General features: G+C 34.9%; 1 protein-coding gene and 1 pseudogene across 5 annotated transcripts in view; both read right to left on the reverse strand.

Annotated features, from left to right (window-relative positions):
• Positions 1–456: 456 nt before the first annotated feature.
• LOC102413422 lies at positions 457–4,669 on the reverse strand (annotated as a pseudogene).
• A 12,346-nt stretch (positions 4,670–17,015) lies between these two features.
• The window catches only part of JAK2 (Janus kinase 2), a 120,223-nt gene continuing 111,392 nt past the window's right edge, over positions 17,016–25,846 (reverse strand). For 4 of the 5 annotated variants that reach the window (XM_006068203.4, XM_006068204.4, XM_044939907.2 and 1 more), the window contains 3 exons: positions 19,935–20,052; positions 18,299–18,412; positions 17,016–18,050 (listed from right to left, as the gene is read on the reverse strand). In XM_006068203.4, coding sequence (XP_006068265.1) covers positions 17,943–18,050; positions 18,299–18,412; positions 19,935–20,052 — 340 coding nt within the window. In that variant the 3' untranslated portion in view covers positions 17,016–17,942. Of the gene's footprint in view, positions 18,051–18,298; positions 18,413–19,934; positions 20,053–20,177; positions 20,678–25,846 lie in introns of those variants that run through there. The other variant, XM_025281549.3, reaches the window with a different exon arrangement.

The following is a 25,846-nucleotide window of genomic DNA, read 5'->3' on the forward strand; positions in this document are numbered from 1 at the left end:
TGTAAACACTTAGCAATACTTTGTGGTGGTAGTACGACTTAGTATTTTCTTTGGTGCTCTGTTTTTCATATATTTTTATATTTGAAGATATTACTGGAGGTGGCATGATCTATGCAGACATCTAACGATTACCTGTTTATTCTTATTTATGGTTTTGAAACTCTCTTAAGTAGCATTTAAATGGATTATGGAATGTTCTGCATTCCATGTGTATGATATACTGACTGGTGCCCATTACTATTAGGCTCACTCTAGTATGCCAGTCGGAGAAGGCAATGGCAACTCACTCCAGTACTCTTGCCTGGAAAATCCCATGGACGGAGGAGCCTGGTGCGCTGCAGTCCATGGGGTCGTGAAGAGTCGGACACGACTGAGCGACCTCACTTTCACTTTTCACTTTCATGCATTGGAGAAGGAAATGGCAACCCACTCCAGTGTTCTTGCCTGGAGAATCCCAGGGACGGGGGCCTGGTGGGCTGCTTTCTATGGGGTCGCAGAGTTGGACACGACTGAAGTGACTCAGCAGCAGCAGCAGCAGCAGCAGCAGCAGTATGCCAGTACATCTGTCCTACTGACTTAAAATAGCTAACCAACTACCCATAGTAGCTCTTACACATTTTTAGTAAGTACAGTTTTAATTCTTTGTATAGTAACTGGTAAGTCTTTTCACAGTTTCTATTGAGGACATAGTTCAGTGACTTTCTTGAGGTTGTAATCTCTCTCCAAGATCCCCTGTCTTTGCTTTGAAGGTACCGATACAATGTGAAGTCTTATTCAGGCTTGGTCAGAATAGAGTGCAGTGTCGGCATCACCTGGGAACGTGTTAGAAATGCAGTTCTAAGGTCCTCTCCCAGACCTACTGAATTAGAACTCTGGGTATGGGGCTCATTGGTCTGCATTTTTACAGGCCTTCTGAGTCATTCTGAAGTAGGTTAAAGGTTGACAATCACTGTTAATATTCACAGTATGAATATTGTAGAAATTCTATTTATGTGCTTGCATATCTTAACTCAATTTAGGTACTATAGCACTAAGTTTTTGGTATGTTTTTCCACTTTATGTCCACATGGGAAAATCTTTTAATGCTACAAATTAGAGCAAAGCTTATACAAAGAATCCAAAGTGAAATTCCTATTTTCTGCCATTAATTAGGGGGTAAGTATAATTTGGAATATTTTTCTAGTTTCTTTCCCAAATATGCACTGTAATGTTCTTTTCAATTAAAATTTTAAATTCCTATTTGGCTCTGTTATTTTTTAGAACCAAAGCTCTTTTCCACGTGTATCTGTTATATTCATTTACAGTGCATTAATAGATACAATTTTTTAACCAGTTCTAGGGTACAGCATTCACTTTAATTTTTTTTAGTCACTTGTTTTGATATAAAATGATAGATTATATCATATCATGGTTGAGTGATACAGTAAGTTGGCCGGGTGTTTGATGAAACTGTTCCATTGAGAGTTGCCTTGTAAGCCAAAATACAGTGATACACTTGAACTAGTTTGAAGAAGTATAGGTCTGTACTTGTAGTTTAAGAATAAAAATGGAGTTTTATTAGCTTCCTAACATATATATCCAAAGTGTCAATTAGAAAATTATGAGATTTACCAAGTATGTTATCTGCCTAGCTATATACTTACCTACACACTTTAGTAATTTTTGTGCTAGGGTATATTTAATTAGCTTCTTAGCTTAGTGCCTGTCTGTTAATATCTGTAATTGTATTAACAATGATTTTGTTAATTTAGATAGAACACTCATATTTTCCTTATGGACTCCTTAGAGCAATCCTGAAGTAGGAAAAAAAATGAATGAAAGCTGAGGTACCTTAATATTATGCAGCCTCTTGAGGCTTCTTCATGTTGTTACTTGCTAGTTAGGGGTAGAGCTGGACCAAGATTTTAATTCTAGCATCTTGTTCAATGTTCCTGATGTCAAGATCATGAGCAGAAATTATCCGTATGTTTTGTCTGGAGTTCATTTATTTGGCCCCTACTTTGTTTTGTTTGCATCTGTGTTGGTTAATAACTGCCCCATTTCTAAACACTTGGTAAGAATGTATATTCTGCTATATGTACATGCTGCTGTTTGTGGAGTAGTTTATAAATGTCAGTTAGTTGAAGTTGGTTGATTGTGTTGTTCTCAGAGTTCTGTATCTTTACTGATCTTGCTGTTTTTTCTGTCAGAGAAAAGTACTGAAATATCTATAATTTTGCACTTGTCTATTTGTTCTTTTAGCTCATTTATTTATGCTTCCTGTATTTAAAAATTACTACATGCATGTTGTATCTATCGTCTACTGAATTAATAGTTTCATTATTATGTCTCCCTTTATCACTGGTAATATTCCTGATACTAATATAGCAACTTCAGCTTTCTTATGATTAGTGTTTCCATCATATATTATTTTTTACCTTTTTATTCTTAACCTCTTTTCATCTTTATATTTAAAATTGGTTCCTTGTAAACAGCGTATAGTTGGTTCTTGCTTTTTCATTGAGTTTGACAATATATGCCTTTTATTTGGAAGTTTAGATCATTGATTAATGTAATTATCAATATGGTATGGATTTAATTAGCCATATGGTTTGGATTTAAATCTATACTTCTGCTATTATCCTATGTGATTTCTGTTCCTTTTTCTCCTTGCGTTCTGTTGGGTTGAAATCTTTTAAAATTTCATCTTGTTGGTTACTTTGCTATTTCTTAAAATTTGATACAATATGCACCTTTATTATAGATTCCTTCAAATATTTTATCACTTCACATGCAGTTTAAGACCTTGTCAACACAATACTTCCATTTACCCCTCCTGTCTTTTCTATTTGTGTTTATATATTTAATTTCTATATCTGTTATAAACTATACATTTTTATTTAACTTGTTATAAGCTATACATTTTTATTACTTTATTTTCAAGTTTTTTTAATTCATACAATTTTAATGAGATTATTGCTATTGCATACATTTTCAACTGATTTTTATGTTAAACCAGTGTCATGTAGCTGTCAAAACCATGTAGTCCAATTTAAGCTCAGCTTCTTAAAATTAGCCACTTCTGATTGTTTTCATAAAGTCTTTCTACACTACAAACTCATATCAGCATGAATTGTAAACATACCTGCATCAGTGCAAACATTTCTCAGGTCTGCTCTGTTAAAGCTCTCTGAAAGCTTCACAAGTACTTCTAAATAACCTATTTTATCATGGTACCTTCATAGATTTTCAGTATATCTAATACTGCTTATAAATAAATATATATATATATATTTAATTTACCTGGAGACAGCAAAACAGGATTCACTGTGCTTGTTTGTAGCCATGATCATTTTAACTCTGTGCAGAGTATCATATCCATCCATTTGAGTAACTCCATTAAAGTCCTCTGAACCTATCAGGTGAAGTACTTTCACAAAGCTAATACTCACAATGACATCTGTTTTATTCATAAAAATGATGCATGGCTGATAATCTCTGGCATACTGAAACAGTTCTCGGATCAAATGAGCACTTTCACCAATGTACTTGTCTATAGCAGAGCTAGATACATTTAGAAAATTGTAGTCCAGCTGGCTAACAGCTCTTGCTATTAGTGTTTTCCCTGTAACTGGCTGTTCATACAACAGCCTTTTAGCCATACTACCATTACACTGGAATAATTCTAGGTTTGTAGGAGGTAGTTCTTTCACCTCTGTCAATTTGATTATCTGTTCTGATAACAGCCCAGTCTCAGAAAAAAGGATTATCTGTGTCCATGAAACATGCTATAAAACAGTGGATCTTGGCAAATGTGTATTCATATCCAAAGCAGCTCTTGTTCCTGGCTTCAGCTTACTTTTTTCAGGCTACAAGGACAACTCAAAACATATCTTGATCCATTTATAGCTTTAACAGTGAATTTTTGAATCAATATCTTAAGTACTTTACCCACAATCTTTCTACATTTGGGTGACTCGAAGTCCTTCAGATCATTTTCAGACTTCTCATTACTGATTGGTGGTGGTGGTGGTTTAGTCACTAAGTCGTGTCTGACTCTTGCGACCTCAAGGACTGTAGCCTGCCAGGTCCCTCTGTCCATGGGATTCTCCAGGCAAGAATACGGGAGTGGGTTGCCATTTCCTTCTCTAGGGGATCTTCCAGACCCAGGGATCGAACCCAGGTCTCCTGCACTGCAAGCAGTTTCTTTCCCAAGTAAGCTATGAGGGAAGCATACTGATTGGTAAGGTCTTTTATCCTTAATGGTTTAAGATAGCTATTGTCTTGTGTTCCAGCACTTTTTTGCATGTGATAGTCTTGAAGTTTATTATCTCTGTGGTCTACCATGATGAGATGCCATCACTCATAAGGAATGCCAAGAATGGCAATGGCCAATGAGGTGGGGAACAAGGTGGGATGAAGAGGGGAGCAGCACTAGAAGGTGGGGGCCAGATGATCCTGCCCATTTCAATTTTGTATTCTCCCTCACATTCATCATCTATCAGTCTTTATTCCTTTATTGATGAATCAAGTTACCATGTTGTACATAACTGTGTCTGACTATCTTCCTTTATTACAAATAGCTGAGAAAAGAGAAGTGAAAGGCAAACAAGAAAGGGAAACATATACTCAACTGAATGCAGAGTTCCAGAGAATAGCATGGAGAGATAAAGCCTTCTTAAGTGAACAATGCAAGGAAACAGATGAAAATAATAGACTGGGAAAGACTAGAGATCACTTCAAGAAAACCAGAGATACCAAGCAAATATTTCATACAAAGATACAATAAAGGACAGAAATGGCAAAGACCTAACAGAAGCAGAAGAGATTAAGAAGAGGTGGCAAGAATACACACAAGAACTGTACCAAAAAAAAAAAAATCTTAATGACGCAGATGATAGTGTGGTCATTCACCTAGAGCCAGACATCCTGGAACATGAAGTCAAGTGGGCCTTAAAAAAGAAGCACTACAAACAAAGCTAGTGGAGGTGATAGAATTCCAGCTGAGCTATTTCAAATCCTAAAAGATGATACTGTTATTTGGAAAACTCAGCAGTGGCCATAGGACTGGAAAAGGTCAGTTTTCATTCCAATCCCAAAGAAAGGCAATGGCAAAGAAGATTCAAATTACCGTACAATTTTACTCATTTCACACGCTAGCAAATTAATGCTCAAAATTCTTCAAGCTAGGCTTCAGCAGTATGTGAACCAAGAACTACCAGATGTACAAGCTGGATTTACAAAAGTGAGAGGAACCAGAGATCAAATTGCCAACATCTGTTGGATCATAGAAAAGGCAAGAGAATTCCAGAAAAAACCATCTACTTCAGCTTCATTGACTACGCTAAAGCTTTTGACTGTGTGGATCACAACAAACTGGAAAATTCTTAAAGAGATGGGAATACCAGACCACTTTACCTGTCTCCTAAGAAACCTGTATGCAGGTCAAGAAGCAAATCAGAATTGGACATGGAACAACAGACTGGTTCAAAGTTGGGAAAGGAGTACAACAAGGCGGTATATCATCACACTTATTTAACTTGTATGCACAGTTCATCATGTGAAATGCCAGGCTGGATGAATCATAAGTTGGAATCAAGGTTGCTGGGACAGAAAACAACCTCAGATATGCAGATACTACCACCCTAATGGCAGCTAGCAAAGAGGAACTAAAAAGCCTCTTGATGAAGTTGAAAGAGAAGACTGAAAATGGCTTTAAACTTCAACATTCAACAAACTAGGGTCATGACATCCGGTCCCACCACTTCATAGCAAATAGATGGTGATAAAGTGGCAACAGTGGCAGATTTTACTTTCTCAGGCTCCAAAATCACTGCGGATGGTGACTGCAGCCATGAAATTAAAAGATGCTTGCTCCTTGGAAGAAAAGCTATGACAAACCTAGACAGAATAGTAAAAAACAGAAACATCACTTGGCCGACAAAGGTCCGGATAGTCAAAGCTATGGTTTTTCCAGTAGGCATGTACAGATATGAGAGTTGGACCATAAAGAAGGCTTGGCCCAAAGAATTTCTGCTTTTGAATTGTGGTGTTGGAGAAGACTCTTGAGATTTCCTTGGACAGTAACAAGATCAAACCAGTCAATCCGAAAGGAAATCAACCTTGAATATTCATTGGAAGCACTGATGCTGAAGCTGCAATAAATACTTTAGCCACCTGATGCAAAGAGCAGACTCATTGGAAAAGACCCTGATGCTGGGAAAGACTGAAAGCAAAAGAGAAGGGGGTGGTAGAGGATGAAATTGTTAGATAGCATCAATGACTCTATGAACATGAGTTTGAGCAAACTCTGGAGATAGTGAAGAACAGGGAAGCCTGGTGTGCTGCAGTCCATGGGGTTGCAAAGAGTCAGACATGACTTAGCAAGTGAACAGCATTATTCTTGAAGTGGACTACTTTGTCTTTCCTTGCTCAGTCTTCATCCTCAATCTAACCTTTAAATGTTAAGATTGTCTCAGGTTCTGATCCTCTACTCGCTGACTTTATCTAACACTTCCTTAGTTAGCTTAACTATATCCATTATTTTATTTTATTTATTTATTTATTTTTATTGTTATATCCATTATTTTAAATGACCACCTGTGTAACATTTCTGGGCTTTCCTTCTACTTCAATATCTATTAGGCATCTCAGATTTAACATCTCCAAAGTGGAATTCTGGTTTAAACTCCTTCCATCTAGTTGCTTTGTTCTTCTCTTATCCTTTCCATCCAAACCACAATAGCATACCGACTTCTTTCCATTTCTGTCCCCATCTGTCTAGTCCAAGCTGCAACATACTTTGAGGGAATGAATGGTGATTAAACCAGTTAGGCAGTGTTTCCAGCACTGGAGCCTACAGGATGTTATCTTGGTACTATAGACCCAAGCAAAATACTTGTCTCCCCCAAGAGTTCTGATAGATGAACATTCCCTGATATTTCCAACACCAGTTTTTACTACCCCAGGGAGAGCCACAGCCATCCCTGCTTTCCCAGACTACTATTGAACAACAGATCAGCAGGTAGGTCTGGCCTAGGCGCCTATGAAGTCACTGCTTTTGCCCTGCGTTCTGGTGAAGATGAAACCTTGTGTTCACCCTCCTGGCAGCTGCTACACCTGCTCCTTCCTATTCAGCTCACAGTCATATTGTACCTTCCCAAGTGTTTTTCTTTTTTTTAAGTTCATTTACTTTCAACTTTCTCTCATCATCTAGCAAATTCATTATCATCACTTACCTTGTTCTACAAAGACTTGTTTTCTACATTTTATCAAACTGTTGTGCACTTGTAGGGTTTTTTTTTTTGAGGGACAGAAAGTTGACAGTCCAACTAAAAATATGTTCAAATAATTTTCACTGGAAACTGAAATGATTTTGTCATCTTGCCATCTGAGAAATATCACTGAAGAAAGCTTATCTAGTTTATTGCTGCTTTATATGTATGCTGCCAAAGCTGTGAAAGGCAGCATAGTGAAGCAATTATAAACTCTGGCAAACTCTTGGAGTCAGACTGCCTAAATTCAAACTCTAACATCCCTTCTTTCTCCACTTTCTAAATTTATTGTGTCTTGCTAAATGTCAGTGTCTACATATTTAAAGCAAGAAAAATAATACTATCTACCTCATAGAGTTGTGTGGATAAAATGAGATAACTACCTAAGAGGATACTGAAAGTGAAATGAAGTGAAGTGTTAGTTGCTCAGTTGTGTCAGACTCTGCATCCTCATGGACTGTAGCCTGCTAGGCTCCTCCATCCATGGAATTCTCCAGGTAAGAATACTCGAGTGGGTAGCCCTTTCCTTCTCCAGGGGATCTTCCCAATCCAGGGATTGAACCTGGGTCTCCTGCACTGCAGGCAGATTCTTTATCATCTGAGCCACCAAAGAAGCCCTACCTGTACCCTAAATACAGTCTACAGATTTAATGTAATACCATTCAAAATCCTTATGATTTTTTTCCCAGAAATAGAAAACCCATTCTAAACCTCATATGCAGTTTCAAGGGACACCAAATAGCCAAAACAATTTTTACAAAGAACAACAAAATTGGAAGTCTCACACTTCATGACTGCAAAACTGAAAATAAAAGCTACAGTAATCAGAGCAGTGTGATACTGGCATAAAGACAAACATATAAACTAATAGCATGCAATAGAGAACTCAGAAATAAAACTCTCACGTATACAGTCAAACATGTTTCAACAAAGGTATCCCAAAGTCATCCGGTAGAAGAAAGATACTCTTTTCAAGAAGTGGTGCTGGAAAAACTAGAAATCTACATGCAAAAAAAATAATAATAAAAATAAATATATATATATATATATGGATACTGTCTTTCAACATATAGAAAAATTATGGATCAAAGACCTAAATATTAAGAGTTAAAGGTATAAAACACTTAAGAATTTTTTTCCCAGTGTTTTCTTCTGACAATGGATTTGGCAATGATTTCTGGAATATGACACTGAAAGTAAAAGTAGATAAACTGGAAAATATCAAAATTTTAAACTTTTGTGCATAAGAGGATACAATGAACAGAATAAAATGGCAATTCACAGAATGGGAATAATATCTAAAATTATATATGTGATAAAGGGTTAATATCCAGAATATAGAAAGAACTTCTACAACTAAAAACATGAACCCAATCTTAATTAAAATGGACAAAGGACTTAATAGGCATTTCTCCAAAGATAAACAAATGACCAGTAAAATTACATATTAAAAGATACCTAAGATTGTGAGGTGGATGAAACTGGAGCCTATTATACTGAGTGATGTAAGTCAGGAAGAAAAACAATACCGTATATTAATGCATATATATGGAATTTAGAAAGATGGTAATGATGACCTTATATGCAAGATAGCAGAAGAGACACAGGTGTAAAGAACAGACTTTTGGATTCTGTGGGAGAAGGCAAAGGTAGGAAGATTTGAGAGAATAGCATTGAAACATGTATATTACCATATGTGAGACAGATGACCAGTCCAAGTTCAATGCATGTAACAGGGCACTCAAAGCCAGTGCACTGGGACAACCCAGAGGGATGGGATGGGGAGGGAGGTAGGAGGGGGGTTCAGGACAGGGGGACACATGTACACTCGTGGCTGATTCATGTCAATGTATGGCAGAAACTACCAGAATATTGTAATTGGCCTCCAATTAAATCATTAAAAAAATCATTAATCATTAGTGAAATGCAAATGAAAACCACATTAAATAACATCACAACCATTAGAATGGATATCACAGAATGTAAAAAGCTGTAGCATTTTTCAAAGACTAATGCTTTGACTTCTAGGTAAATTTCATAGAATAGATATGATCTTCATTTGGTGGTGTTAGTTTCTTTACTATTTCTGTGTAGAAATTCTGGCTTTATTTTTTTTTTTTCAATATTTTATTTTTACTGTTTATTTTGGCTATTCAGTTCAGTCGCTCAGTCTTGCTCGACTCTTTGCAACCCCATGAAATGCAGCACACCAGGCTTCCCTGCCCACCACCAACTCCCAGAGCTTACTCAAACTCATGTCCATTGAGTCAGTGATGCCATCCAACCATCTCATCCTGTCATCCCTTTCTCTTCCCACCTTCAATCTTTCCCAGCATCAGGATCTTTTCCAATGAGTCAGTTCTTTGCATCAGGTGACCAAAGGATTGGAGTTTCAGCTTCAGCATCAGTCCTTCCAATGAATATTCAGGACTGATTTCCTTTAGGATGGACTGGTTGGATCTCCTTGCAGTCCAAGGGACTCTCGAGCGTCTTCTCCAACTCCACAGTTCAAAAGCATCAATTCTTCGGTGCTCAGCTTTCTTTATGGTCCAACTCTCACATCCGTACATAATACTGGAAAAACCATAGCTTTGACTAGACAGACTTTTGTCAGCAGAGTAATCTCTCTGCTTTTTTAAATGCTGTCTAGGCCAGTCATAGCTTTTCTTCCAAGGAGCAAGCGTCTTTTAATTTCATGGCTGCAGTCACCATCTGCAGTGATTTTGGAGCCTAAGAAAATAAAGACTGTCACTGTTTCCATTGTTTCCCCATCTATTTGCCATGAAGTGATGGGACCAGATGCCATGATCTTAGTTTTCTGTTTTAATTTTGGCTGTACCAGGTCTTAGTTGCAGCACGTGGGATCTTTGGTCTCTGTTGGGACATTGGGAATCTTAGTTGTGGCCTGTAGGATCTTTTGTTGTGACTTGAGAACTCGTTTGCAGCATGTGGGATCTAGTTCCCTGACTATGGATCAATCCTAGGTCCCGTGCATTGGGAGCAGAGAGTCTTAGCCACTGGAGCACCAGGGAAGTCCCTATTCTGCCTTTAATATACAGTAATATGCCATGGTTTTATTATCTTTGTTATTATCTCCTTTTATGATCAAGAAGAAAAACTGCTAATACACTGCATATCATTAAGATACCCAAAGTTTTTTGTGACAATTATATCTTAACTGATTTATTGTGAAATGTAAAATTAAAGGCAACAAAATGGTTCTCATGGAGGTACTCCATTGAAGAAGCCTCGATTTTTCCATCTATGAAGGAAAACCTTTAAATTCTAGAGAGATTAAAATTAGGTGACTTTACCAACTGATTTTTCTTAGTTCAGATACACTATTTAGTATATTTTGGAGAAGGACATGGCAACCCATTCCAGTACTCTTGCTTAGAGAATTCTGTGGACAGAGGAGACTGGTGGGCTGCTGTCCATGGCGTTGGACAGAGTCGGACACGACTGAAGCAACTTAACATGCATGCACGCATGCTTAAAGATCCAATACACTCAGTGTTCTCACACTGACATATCTTCCCTTTCTAACTGAAGTCATTTCTCAGGTAGTACTGGTTTGGCCCATGTCTACATGAGTACACTTAATAGCAGTGTTTCTCAACATTCTTTGCATTATCCCTAATACCTACAAAGAACTTTTTAGTCATTTTCTCCCAGTCTCTTCCACCATGAGAATTTTATATTACTGCCTATCTACTTATGTACTGTATTTCTGTGCTTTATGCATTAAAAAATAAGTTTGTTTTTTTTTTGTCACTGTTCACCCATGAGAGTTGGTATCAATTCTGCTGAAAAAGCATGTTCTAAAGAGAAGTTTATATATGAAACTCCAACTCTCATATTAGGCCCAGGCCCAAGATATTCTTTCTATGGATCCTTTATATTTGGGGCCACACCAAACTAGATTCTCTAAAACCATGATTAGGGCTGGTATCTGAAAGTTGCAGCAGAACTGAAAGTTTAAATCTCTTGGTTTTGTCTGTATGTTTATTTAACAGGGAATTATAAGATGAAATACCATCAGGATTGACCCTCACATAAGATTACTCATGTCTTATATATCCATAACTATATCCATAACTGCACTATCTACTCTTCTTTATTCTCAACACATGAATGGGATTTAGGATTTTATCAAGAGGTGATGTCTTCATTACTGCAACCATTAATTTGAATTATCTGAGGCAAATTTAAAGTCGTAGGGAGCCTGCATGTGTCAGTATTGGTGAGTGTATATGTAGGAAGGTCTGAAGGGGTATACAATATGGATATGATCTTTTATTTTTTAAGTTTAGAAAAGAAAAATGACTCTACTAAGAATCTGAAAATTAAGTGCCCACGTTGGAGCAGCTGTAAAAAAATGGCCTAGATAACTACTAGAGCCATAATACTTTGGCATTTGACTGAGCTATCCATCCTCTAACCTTTGTCAACTACAAATTGGCACTTGCCATCTACTTCTACAAAGGCTAAATCATGTGCTGCTGCAGCTGCTTATTCTCAACACCCCTTAAAGGAGTTTAGGATGGAGAGCAGAAATGAGGCACACTGTGCTGGGGGAAAAACTGGCAGGACAGGTCTTCAGATAAATATTTTGGGGAGCAGATTTTATAAGCCCAATTCTTGAATCTCCTATCTAGGAAAGCACTAAAATCTTTCATGATGTCAACTGCTCATGACTAGCAGAAGCTTTCTTAAAAATGAAAGAAAAAAGTGCTTGATCTGCATGTATCCCCCTTCACCAAAATCACATATATACTGACCCTCTTCCCCCCTGCCTCTTTGGAACAGTTTCTTAGAGCTGTCTGAGATGCTGTTTCCTGGGTCCTCATTTTGCCCCAAACAAAATTTAACTCATAACTCTCACATTGTGCAGTTTTTTTTTTAAGTCAACAACTTCTACATTTACTATAGTAACCCTAAAATAAGATAAATTCAAGATGTTAGAAAAAATTCCCATTAAATGCAAGTTTGAGATCTGACAAAATCTAGAAATCTCCTTTCCCCCTCACCACATACATTGTTCTTTAGGTCTCAGATTTCCAAATCATTATTAGGAAAAAGATTGTCCTCTACAGTAATCTCAGTTTTTGGAGTTTTATTCCTCTATAATAGTAATTTGGGAAGTAAATGGGGCCACCTTAAGGAATTATAATGATATACTCAGGGTTTAGAATTCAACATTTCTCAAAGTCCTTCAATAAAAAGGTAAGATTTTGTTTCAATTTTTTAAATCACTAATACCCTTGCTATATTATCAAGAATTCCTATTCAGTAAGTTACATTATAGTGTTACAAAACTAATAACAGAAAGGAAAAGAACTGGTACCAGGGGATTCATGCTGTACTCAAACTTACTGATAGAAACAAGTATTTAAAACATTTTTTTAAAGAAGGAAAGAAAGAAAACAATATTCTGGCAGAATTTGTGGGAAATAGTGACTATTTTTGTTTTTAAAATGCTTTGTGAACAGTAAATAATAATTTCTACCATTCAACAGAAACTACATTAGATTTGTCATTTAGATCTGGGCCACCTGCAGCTTGCACTCAAGGGCTTAGCTACCTGGGTTATGAAGATTAAAAGTATTTTAATCAGTATTGTTGGAGAATTCAGTTACTTGTTATTAAGAATCAAGATTCTGCAAACAACTTTCTTTTCCTTCTTCTCCAACCAAAATTAATCCAACAACTTGAACGTTCCTAAGGACATAAAATAAATTTTGTTCTTATATAATTAAAATTTGGGATAGTTATAAAGGTTTACAGCAATCTTCAACAAATTATGCAGAAGACTAAAGTATCATGTGTATTTCAAGTTGTTGAAGTTGAAAAAATTTCAAGTATTTTAATAATTGTTAAGTTTGTGTGTTTAGGTTTGTATTTCTCATTTCTATTTTCTATAGTGTCTATGATTTTTTTGCTCTCTAATGTTTTTAGTTTCAGTTAATAAAGTCCAACTCACAAGCTTGTACTCAATACTACTAGAAAACTCATGCTTTGAGATTCACATTTTTCTAAGAGTTTAAAATACTCAAACTTTTTCATTAAAAATACTACCTACTTAATTATCTCTTTGTGGGTGGGAAGCACCTAAACATTTTCAACTATGTTCTTGGAAGGATAACTGATAAAACTTTCTGTTGCATACTTTCATTTGTGTCTTCAGTATACTTGTATCTGATAATGTCTTATCATCTGCAATGTCTTATCATCTGCAACTAATAAGTTCTTATCCAGCTGCCTCTACAATGTCCTGCTATGTGCCTTTTCCTTACCACCTTGCACCATTTATTAATGCTGTTTACCTGTAGTCAGAGAGTCAGACCTAAATGCTATGCTACTTTCTGTTCACATTGCTCAGAGGTGACATGCTTGACCTCAATAAACAGCATCTATTAAGAGTTCTTCCTGGTACAGTTATTAAAAACATAATTGTTCACAAAATCTAACGCTATGGATAACTAGAACAGGGACTCCTAGAACTCTTTTAATGATTTCATAAATCTATTACAGTTCAAAATAAGATGTTAAGCAATTTGCTATGCAAAGAAAGGCATTATAATGGAAAATGCTCATTAAAAACTTTAAGAAACATTAATGTTGATTGATGTTTCATTTAGAGATAAGGCTTTTCCTTATAAATTTGTAAGACTGGAAGAGAAAAATATTTAGGCCCTGTACTATGCAATAACATCTGGCATAAACACAACAGAAATTATTAATATTTTAACCTAAGATAAACATACTGTAATAAAGTGAAACAAAATTGGTAATTTAGAAAATATTTTAATATTTAGGTATGTAATGTGATGCTGAAGAAGCTGAAGTTGAATGGTTCTATGAAGACCTACAAGACCTTTTAGATCTAACACCCAAAAAAGATGTCCTTTTCATTATAGGGGACTGGAATGCAAAAGTAGGAAGTCAAGAAACACCTGAAGTAACAGGCAAATTTGGCCTTGGAGTACAGAATGAAGCAAAGGCTAATAGAGTTTTGCCAAGAGAACGTACTTGTAATAGCAAACACCCTATTCCAAGAACACAAGAGCAGACTCTACACACGGACATCACCAGATGGTCAACACGGAAATCAGACTGATTATATTCTATGCAGCCAAAGATGGAGAAGCTCTATACAGTTAGCAAAAACAAGACTGGGAGCTGACTGTGGCTCAGATCATGAACTCCTTACTGACAAATTCAGACTTAATATGAAGAAAGTAGGGAAAACCACTAGACCATTCAGGTATGACCTAAATCAAATCCCTTACGATTATACAGTGGAAGTGAGAAATAGATTTAAGGGACTAGATCTGATAGAATGCCTGATGAACTATGGATGGAGGTTCATGACACTGTACAGGAGACTGGGATCAAGACCATCCCCAAGAAAAAGAAAGGCAAAAAAGCAAAATGGCTGTTTGAGGAGGCCTTACAAATAGCTGTGAAAAGAAGAGACGAGAAAAACAAAGAAGAAAAGGAAAGATATACGCATCTGAATGCAGAGTTCCAAAGAACAGCAAGGAGAGATAAGAAAGCCTTCTTCAGCGATCAATGCAAAGAAATAGAGGAAAACAAGAGAATGGGAAAGACTAGAGATCTCTTCAAGAAAATTAGAGATACCAAGGGAAATTTTCATGCAAAGATGGGCTTAATAAAGGACAGAAATGGTATGGACCTAATAGAAGCAGACGATATTAAGAAGAGGTGGTAAGAATACACAGAAGGACTGTACAAAAAAGATCTTCATGACCCAGATAATCATGATGGTGTGATCACTTACTTCTGAATTATTTATTACATCAGTATTTCAATTTTGTAGGAACATGCAAAAGGCACAACGATGAAAATAATACAGTCTCAATCTGACATCATGCCGCCCCAAAATGAGTCCCTATGTATAGTACTGCAGTATCTTCTAATGTCCATAACAAAATTGTTTAAATAAAATTTAAATATCAAGTTACGGTTGTGATAAAAATTTCACTTGATTTTAAAGCAGAACTCTTGGGTTATAAGAAAGCACTCTTCCATAGCAAATTATAGTGCTACCGGCAGCATATATAAATAACATGAAAAAGTGACTGTTTCCCAAAGTAGGTAGCCATGGATATAGGGGATTATTTACAAAAAGATTGTGTAACTAAAAATACTGGAATATTTACATAATCACAGATTTTAAAGAAAATCTTTACCCTCATTTCTGAAGAATATTAATTTGAAAAAGCTGTCTGGCATTAACTGGTACAATACTTACTTACCTGTGTCTTATGCACAATCAACTAAACAGCGGCAAGTTTACTTTCCTTTTATATAAGGTCTGAATCAAAATTTAAAACATCATAAACACTCAATGAACAATAATTCTTTTGAAAACTTAGAATTTTACAATAAAGCAGTCATTCCATCTAGAAACTTTAGATATATGGAATTTTCTCCTAAAACTAAAAACTGAAGCATTAAAAGAAAAACTATTTTAAAAGAAATCTAGTTAACATTCTTATTTTTATAAACAAAATGTTATCAACTTTTAAGAATCTACTTCAGGTACCTAAGTTTTAGTACAAAAATCTGAGATCAAACATATATGATATGCTATTTTTGACTTGAAAAGTAGCAAAACAGAAGATCTCTTAAGTGCATTAACATTACATATACAGATCCTGGAGGAGTCTTTTTACAAATTAAATAAAAATTATAGTCAACTTTCATCAAAATATTTACTAGAAATCTTTTAAAATCCAATACATTATCATTTTAGAAGATTTGTGTGTTTGGTAACTACATTTGGTAAAATGTTTTAAAGTAAGTGAAGGTCACTCAGTCGTGTCTGACTCTTGGCAACCCCATGGACTATACAGTCCATGGAATTCTCCAAGCCAGAATACTGAAGTGGGTAGCCTTTCCCTTCTCCAGGGGATCTTCCCAACCCAGGGATCGAATTGGTGTCTCCTGCATTGCAGGCAGATTCTTTACCAGCTTAGCCACAAGGAAAGCCCCAAAACACTGGAGTGGGTAACCTATCCCTTCTTCAGGGGATCTTCCCAACCCAGGAATCGAACCAGGGTCTCCTGCATTGCAGGCAGATTCTTTACCAACTGAGCTATGAAGGAAGCCCAAATACTTTCAAGAGTATTGTATTTCAAGTTAACATAAAAAGCATTTCTTCCCTTTCCTTCCAACAAAAAAACTCAAACTTTATGTGTGAGGCATTTTTTTTCTTATATAATAAGCATTTAAAAACCAGCTCTGAAAGTTAGAAAGATAATCTAAAGTCTTTAAGTAAAAAAAAAAAAAAAAAAAAGCAGCAGCATATAGCACTGAAAATGAACTATTTTCTTTCTAACCAAAATTCCAAGTATTTTAAACTTTGTATAAATAACACACACACACACACACACACACACCCCACCATATTTTAGGTATGATGTCTAAAATGGAGTAGCACTAAAAGGACAACAATAATAAACATCCCTTTATACTTAATTGAAAACACTCATTTTTCTTCAAGATATACATTAAGAATTTTCTACTGGCATTTTTGAATAAAATTAATAATCATTTTAAAAAATCAATTTAATTTCTCCCTTGTATATAAGAATCTAACAACAACAAAAAAGATCTCTTTTATGACTGCAATAGATTTCTGAAATCCCTAAAATATACATTCTTTAGAAAAAAATTCCTAAACCACTGTGCATCTTAGTAGGATTATATATATGAAAAACAAAATCTCTATCATAGCTTACACTTAAATTTAATGCATGACCATAGGTCCCAGGATTGAAGAATCTTATTGGTAACCAACAGCTCAAGGGATGACAATATTCCTGGCATTTGTAATCTCAAATTTTTAAAAGAAAACTGTTCACGGTGGTCTTAGAAAAAATCTGGAGATAGTTATATTTAAAAAACATACGTGCCACAAACAGATACAAGGGAGACAAATAAGAAAATATATTGTGTTAATCTTTGTAAACTTGTTCCATTTCAAAATGTATTCTAGAGGGTCAGGAAAATTCCCTATACAAATAAAACTAAACATTTGTTCCCTCTGCTTTGAAAAATATTTACAGTACACAGAACAACAAGCTGAAGTATACATCTGCTTATATTGCTGGCCAGTGACATAAATGCGCGAGGACAAAAAGGTGCATATTCAATTATCTGAGCATCTTAATTTGTCTATAGAGTGAAGTTATCATAGAACTATGGAAAAATTATAAAACATTATTGATGAACACCAGCCCTTGTGTAAAACATCACACAAGATGCCAAGGTGTCATACATTCACTATGGTAAAAACTGTACATACGTATTCTGTATATATTTAAAATTTACAATTTTTTAATCTCTTATAATTCTTAGTTGAAAAATGTCTAATTTTCTTTTTTTGCCAAAGAAAAGTGATGTTAACTGACTGATCAGGTTCCCAAAACATTTTACAAAACTCTTTGCTAACGACTTTTCATCAATGTCTTTGGCTGGTATCCTCATGAAGAAAAACTCACTAAACTTCGAAAGTTTTAAGCAGGTATTTCCACACTTTTGCTGGCAAATATTGTGATATACATAATAATGATATACGTAACAAAAGTCCACAGCAATATGAAATACAAAACTTTGTTCTGTAAGTCTATCCTGGTCTCAGAGTGAAGTTCATTTCTTTCATCCAGTCATGTTGTCCCTTATTTGATCAACTCGAACTGCTAGGTCTCTGAAAGAGGGGCGCTGGTTTACATTATTGTTCCAGCATTCTGTCATAATCACATATATCTGTAAAAGGGAAAATAAACCAAAATTACAATGAACACAAGCTCCATTTTTTAATTGGTGAAGACATGAATTCGGAACTCCCACTTAATTTTTTCATAGAGGCATATGTCATGGCTATACCTACATCCACAGTCATGTTTATGCTATTTATCTAAAAGTCCAGTGAACTGCATAAACTGACCTGAAATCCTTGGGTAAAAAGAGAATGAAAATGCATGATTACTGTGGATAAAAAAAATTTTTGTTACCTCATCTGGGCATCCATCTGGTCTTGGTAATCTTCCATTATTCTTCAGGAGTTCTATCAAATGGAACACAATCATCTGTCCTTGTTTGTCATTGCCAATCATACGCATAAATTCCTGAAACACAAACCCACTTTTTAATCACATATTTTTGGTACATTTAATTTGAAGCAGAATTCTCAATTTCTTAGAGTAAATGGGGAAAATCTCATGTATGTATGTTTCCTTACCTTGAAACTTTTAAAAACCAGGCTATTTTAACTTCAAAAACTTCCTTTTCAGTCATACTTCATAAAAGATTGTTAAATGTGGAACCTCTATAATGCCATTTCTGTAACTATAACACCCTCAACACAAATCCCCTGAGAAGAATTCAAAACCAGTGAACTAAAAACACACTTTGTTTTAACACATCATATCACATTTCAGTTGAAATAAAAAGCTGAATGTAGAAGAGGACATAAAAAAATGCAGAATGAATATTAAAGCATAAATGGAATGGAGAGATGTTCATATGTTTAAATTTCATAAGATTAAAGTCTGAACCATAAGGTAGAGGAATATTTACAATGAACACATTTATTTAAATACAGAAGACTCTTGTATATTGGCAAGAAAAATTACCAATATAAAAATGGGCAAAGTACATGAGGATACAATGCACACATATGCACTTACCCCAAATGCCCAATAAATATGTACTCAAGCACACTAAAGGCAGAAATGCAAATTAAAATCAAATCGCTACAACTTCTCTCTCATCAATTTGGCAAAACTGCGTGGAAATTTAACAGTCGACACGGACAAATGATAAAATACATACCCCTATGCACAGCTACTGAGAGTCTAATTGAGATACAGATTTCCTGGAGAGCATTTTGAAATCATCAAAATCTATTATATGTAAGAGCTCATAATGTTTCACATATAATTACATTTTCGCTCTAAGATGACAACCAGAGATAAACATAAATATTTATATATAAGGATAGCCACTATGTTCAATGAGTGTTACTTAAAAGGCTGAAAAACAGAAAATGATTGTCCAGAAACTGTATCTTTATGTTGAAACATCACCAAGAAATTAGAAGTCATATTTGTAGTAAGTATTTATTAACACAGGAAAATGTCCATGTTATAATCTAATGAAAAAGCAGGAAAGCAAACTGTACAGTATGACTCATTTTATAAATAAAACTTTTTAATAAAATTTAATTTTTACATATAAAATTAAAAGAATCCTGAAAGAAAACATACTACAGTATTAAAGTGGTTACCTGTGAGTAGCTGAATTAGAGATTACTTTCATTTTCTTTTCTATACTGTCCTATATTAAAACTATACAATGAATAGGAAAAATATTACTTTAAAAGGTTTAACATTTGCAATAATTCCTGGGATGAATGAGTTTATTGGATTTACTAAAAATAATAATAAGAGACTATATTAAACAGTACTACAATCCCCACCTTTCAAAACCTCAAGTTAATTTAATGAGTTAGTTTGGGGGTTATTTTGTTGCTTGTTGTCTTATAAATAACCAATAGGAACTCTAAAATAACCCTAAGTTTACTATTATTCTTTCGAAACGCTTTTCTCACATTAAAAAAAAATTAAAGTAAACAAAAAGCATACTGACCGCTGGTGGGCTTTTACTCTTCTCAATATATGTGAAAAGTTCATACAGAACCACTCCAAAGCTCCAAACATCTGAAGCCACAGAAAACTTGCTCTCTGTCAGTGATTCTGGTGCATACCTGTAATATATTTAAAAGAGTTACTTGATGTGCCAACTCGATTTTACCTGCAAATCACTGGATTTAAAAACAAAATAAAAAACAAGGTGTACAGAAAAGGGTTAACACATCAGGCCTGAGTTTGCAATCATCAAAAAGGTCTGTTGGTTGAATGCTGACACTTGACTGGTACCTGGGATGTTACATTCAGGAGGGTTTCCACAATTCCCTAAATGACAGAAGTGGCTTACTGCACCTAAACCATTTCCATAGACAATATGAGTCTAGAGTTTTGGTATATGCCAGACAGAAAATATCTACATGGATCAGTTCCAATAAAAACTGTGGGCACTGAGTCTCTATTAAGTTTCCTTAGTAGATGACATTTCATACATGTAGTCAGAATTTATTGCTGGGGGAATTAAGTGTGTCCCATTTGACTTTACTGGGAGAGGACACTTGAAAACATGTGCTTGGTTTCCTCCAGGCATTGCCACAGAGTCTTTTCCTTTTCCTGATTTTTCTTTCCATCCTTTCTCTGTAAGAGTCATAGTCATGCTTATGACTGTATGCTGAGTCCTATGAGTCCTTCCAGTGAATGATCAAACCTGAGGCTCGTCTTGGGAACCACAACACACAAAGATAACTAAAAGCAAAAAAAAAAAAAAAAAAAAAAATTAATTTTGTCTCCTTAACACCAAGGTTAACTGCACAGTACTTTCAAAGAAATGAAAAAAAAAAAAAAAAAAAAAAAGCTGATCTTTCCAAGTTAAGCTTAAAATGAATCCAGATAAGTATCCTAGGGGGGCTTCCCTGGTGGCTCAGATGGTAAAGGATCTGCCTGCAATGCAGGAGACTAGGGTCTGATCCCTGAGTTGGGAAGATCCCCTGGAGGAGGACATGGCAATCCACTCCAGTATTTTCGCTCGGAGAATCCATGGTCAGAGGAGCCTGGCAAGCTGCAGTCCATAAGGTCAAACAGAGTCAGACACAACTGAAGTGACTTGGCATGCATGCAAGTATCCTAAAGAAAAAAGTGCCTTTTAAGCTGGAGAAGACTTGAAGCTATTAACATATAAAACAAATAACTGTTAACCTGAAAGGGGGTGATTAAAAGAGGGAACATAGAAAATAGAAAGTCACAGGGGAAAATGGCGTCATCCTTTCCCTCAAGTATTAACACTACCCAAGGGAGAATTTTGGCCAATGGATTATGCATATCATGGTCCACAACATTTATATTCTGTTTATATTCACTATAGAGAATAATGAAAGATCTGTTTTAAACTTAGATTTAAAATATGAATTATATGAACTGAATCTCTCCTTCAAAATCTCCTTCTCTCCTTCAGCCTATGGTTCCTCACTTCTAGAATCCTTCTCTAACTGCTTAAGGTCTTAATGACCTCATGCTACTGAATTTCTATTGTACTTTCAGTCTATACTACACGACTTACCATTATTTTAATATTTATTTTAAAAATTTACATATTTAGTTATGTTAGTTTATCCCACAAATGGAATATAACCTCCTTGAAGAGGAGTACTACTTCATCAACCTTTGCAAAATATTCTCTTACTTTGGCTTTCATGAAAGCACTCTGTAATTTCTCCCTTCATTTTCACATTACATATGTAAGGATAAATACAAAGGAAAAAAGAAGCCCATGTAGAAAAGGAGGGAAAGGACTCTCTCATTTACTTTAGAAAATGTAGAAAATGTAGAATTGTGAATTCTCTATTTGAAATATATGTAAAAATCTTTTTAAAAGCTTTTGTTTAAAAGCCTCTTGCCAGGTTTACATATAGCAATGTCTTTCTCAAGAACCTGGAAACCACCTCTTCAGAATGTAGTTATCAAGGAAGATCATGCCCCTACATCCCAGTTTAAGTGGGAGGGCAGGAGCCTAACTTGGGCTGGTGCCTCCTGCAAGTTGCAAAACTATCTCCTATCATAAAAATATGAGAAGTTTATTTTTCCTTTGGATAAAGCCAATTAGCTAACACAAATGGGCACTCCTATTACTAAGTGAATTTAGGATGAACTTATGTGTGACAGATGATGCTGTCGAGTCCTCTTACTTGAGGACTAGTTACTGTTTATCCTGAGAACATATATGGAATGAGTTGAACTGGCTTGGCCATATCCAAGAGTGAGATTTCTTTCTGTTTTTTGGCAACCTCTTAGCAGACTGCTTATGGTGCATATTACTTTCTGGATTAATGTTTATTCAGTAACGAAAGTGTTTTCTTTCTGTTCTGTTTTGGGGGAGAGGCTTTCTGGGTTGCGAGGAGATTCGTTTTTAATGGCATTTCCCCAGCACGTTCCCTCCTTTTCTCAATTCTCTAAAGTTGGGTTTCCCCCAAGTTCCATCATCAGAGCTTTTCCTCTCTTTCAAAAAATTTCCCTTAGATAGTATCATCCACTTATACAGTAAGGTCTCCCAAATTTACAGCCACTTTATCTTTGACATTTCTCTTATGTTTCAGACTTACTGAAAATTTACACATTAAAGTTCCATGGGCAAAAAGAAATCCAGCCCACCTGTACAAGATTATTTTGCTTTCTCTGTGCAATCAATGAATGACATCAAATCTAACTCTCTAAATTCAAAATCTTAAGAATTATATTTGACTCATCTCTCACTCCAAAGTCTACTGAGTCACTAAGTTTCTTTAGTATGTCTTAGATATGTCTCCAATCAGCCCCCCAATCCAATACTGCCATTACAGTCTTCGTTAGATCTTTATCTCATGACTAGTACAGAGATCTTCAAACCAGGTGAGGAGTAAGCAGAAAAATATACAAATATTTTCCAAGGGGCTCTATAGCAAGAGCAGTATAAGGATTTGTCATTAATTCAAAACCCTGCTTTAATAATTTAAAAAAAAATCTCAGCAGAAGCATTTTCCCTTAGTTCTTAATACAAACCTACAGGGCAAGCTGTAAGCTAAACAACACTTTTGAACAATAAAAGCAATATAGATGACAATGACTCTTTTAAATGAAATTACATATTTTAAAAAATATGGTGGCTAAATCTGATGGATAAAAATTATGATTTCTTTCAAACTTTAGTGTTTACTTTTCAATAAGTTAGTTAAAATATATTCTATCAACTCCTGAAATATTTATGTAAAAATTAGTTGACCTCATTTACTTATATAAAACACTTAATATTTTTACTTGCTACTATGAAAATAAAACAATATGCTAACTATCTGATTAGTTTCTAGCAGTATATAGCTTTCTTTTTCATTAAACACATAAAATCTTGATCATGATCAATGATAAGGTTTCTGATTTTTATACAAGCTTCTTATTAGTGAGTCCCCAAAGTCAAACATCAGGCTTCCCAGGTGGCAATACTGGTAAAGAATCCACCTATCAATGCAGGAGATGCAAGAGACATGGGCTGGATCACTGGGTGGGGAAGATTTGCTGGAGAAGGAAATGGAAACTCACTCCAGTATTTTTGCCTGGAAAATCCCTGGTGAATTACAGTCTACAGGTTGCAAAGAGTTGACGCGACTGAGCAGCACAAAGTCAAACATCAGAGTTCAATTTCCCTAAAACATTTATTTACTGAAGGAGTAATAGGCCTTTTACCATATGCCTTACTTCATAAAACATAATCTTAACAATATTTTATTCTGTATTATGTATTAGGAAATTAAGTAATGAGAAGCGATTTATCCTAATTGTTTAATAAGGAAATTAATTATACTAAATATATATCATCTTAAGCTTATCCTGCCCTGGAGGAGGGCACGGCAACCCACTCCACTATCCTCACCTGGAGAATCCCACAGACGGAGGAGCCTGCAGTCCTCCTCTGGACAGGAAGGCTACAGTTCATGAGGTCACAAAGAGTCAGACACAACTGAAGCGACTTAGCATGCATGCATACACATAAGCTTATCCTGACTTCCTTTGTGATTAATCTTCCCAGATATTCAGGAAGAAATACAGGGCCCAAAGCTTTAGGGGCTTTCTTTATGATAAGAATATAAAGTTAGGTATGAAAGTGAATATTTAAAATTAGAAAAGAAAGAATCTCAAGAAGAAGGAACTCTGACAGATATGCCTTGTTAGCTTCATTGCAAACTTGTCTCTCTGCACATGTGTTCTATAGTTTATAATGATTTTTTAAAAACAGTATTTCATAACATTAATTACTTGAACTGAAAAATGAACTAAGGTTTTTTCTGTCAGAAAATAAGTGTATTTGTTTATGAGGCCTGGTATTGCTAAGCAGATTGAATGAAGGACATTCCTCATTAAGTGACTCAATCTTTGAGATAGCGCAAGGGATTGCCATATTTAAATCATGTATTTAAAAATTATAAAACATTATTTAAAATACTGTATCAAAATTAATATTGTTTCTTAACTTTTTATAAATGTATAAACAAGATGCCTCTACATGAGAATAATACCATGATTTGAATTAATTTGAAAAAAAATTTTTGGCATACTTCCTGGAAACTGAGAAAATGAAAGACCCTAATGACTGGGTAGTAAATCCACTTTTGAAAATGAAGTGGGTTTAATTCTTTGTTTTCTATGAAATTGAAAACAGAATGGATCTAATGAAATTGCCAGCTAACAAATTCTATCGGTAGATCACTGCAAACTGTTTTGCTTATCACAAGTCACAAACGTGAATGACATAACAAAACTCTTTCCATTTCCATCTCACTTATACAAAAAAGTTTTCTCTGTGCTTACAAAAACAAAAATAAACTTGGAATTTATGTTGAATCTGGTCCCTTTATACAAGTAAATAATATTTATCTAAGGCTATATGGACTAGTTGGAGGGGGGAAAAAAAAAAACTCCATATCTCATTAAGAAATGATTGCAATAAACATTTTTAAAGAACTAGTCAAATTACTAATCCAAATTAATAATTCATTTATATTGCATTGGAAATTGCACCCTGACAGTAACTTCAGTGATAGTTCAATCCAGAAGGAAAAAAATGAATAGTTTTGTGGTCACAGGAAATTTTAAAATTATTTCAATTTATATATGTATTTTGGTTACAAAGGAGATTATCAAGATATATTCCAAGTGCAAAATAAAATACATTATGCAGAATTCTGAGAAGGGAGGTGTAAACATAATTTTAAAGAGAAAAAGGAATAACATAAAGTTTCTATCAAAAAGAAAGTCTCTTCCTATACCTTTTTAAGTGGGTGACAATCTTTATCAAGTTGCTGTGGCATTTGGATTTCACTGTATACCTCTAAAGGATTGATACACCTTGTATTAATGTTATTATTTATAATACTTTACAAAATATTTACAACCATATAAAATTTTTAAATGTTTCATAATGAATATAGCTTTTGATAATTCTTTCAATGGGTATATATGCACAAAGGGTTTCAAAATCAATGACCTAGATACCTGAAAAAGTTGTCTAAGTAGTCCTCTCTGCTGTTAGCCTCTCCTTAACACAATGCACCCTCTATACGTCCAGTTCTGGTATGAAGTCCCCTATACACTAAAAATTTACTGATGTGCCCCCAAAGCTTTTGTTTATGTGGGTTGTATCTACTAATATTTACCATATTAGATTTCAAAACCAAGGAGACATAAAAGTATCATTAAAAATAACAATAAACCCAGTAATACTAGCATAAATAATATTTTTATAAAAAAATAACTGTTTTCCAAAACAACAAATTTTGTATTTAGAGTTGTATGTTTTACATTTTTGCAAGTTTATTTAATGTTGGTTTAATACACCTTTTTTGCACCTGATTTTTAAAAAAATTTTTATATGATTTTTAAAGGTTATACACC

Source organism: Bubalus bubalis, chromosome 3 (genome assembly GCF_019923935.1).
Source record: "Bubalus bubalis isolate 160015118507 breed Murrah chromosome 3, NDDB_SH_1, whole genome shotgun sequence".
Taxonomy (NCBI): Eukaryota; Metazoa; Chordata; class Mammalia; order Artiodactyla; family Bovidae; genus Bubalus; species Bubalus bubalis.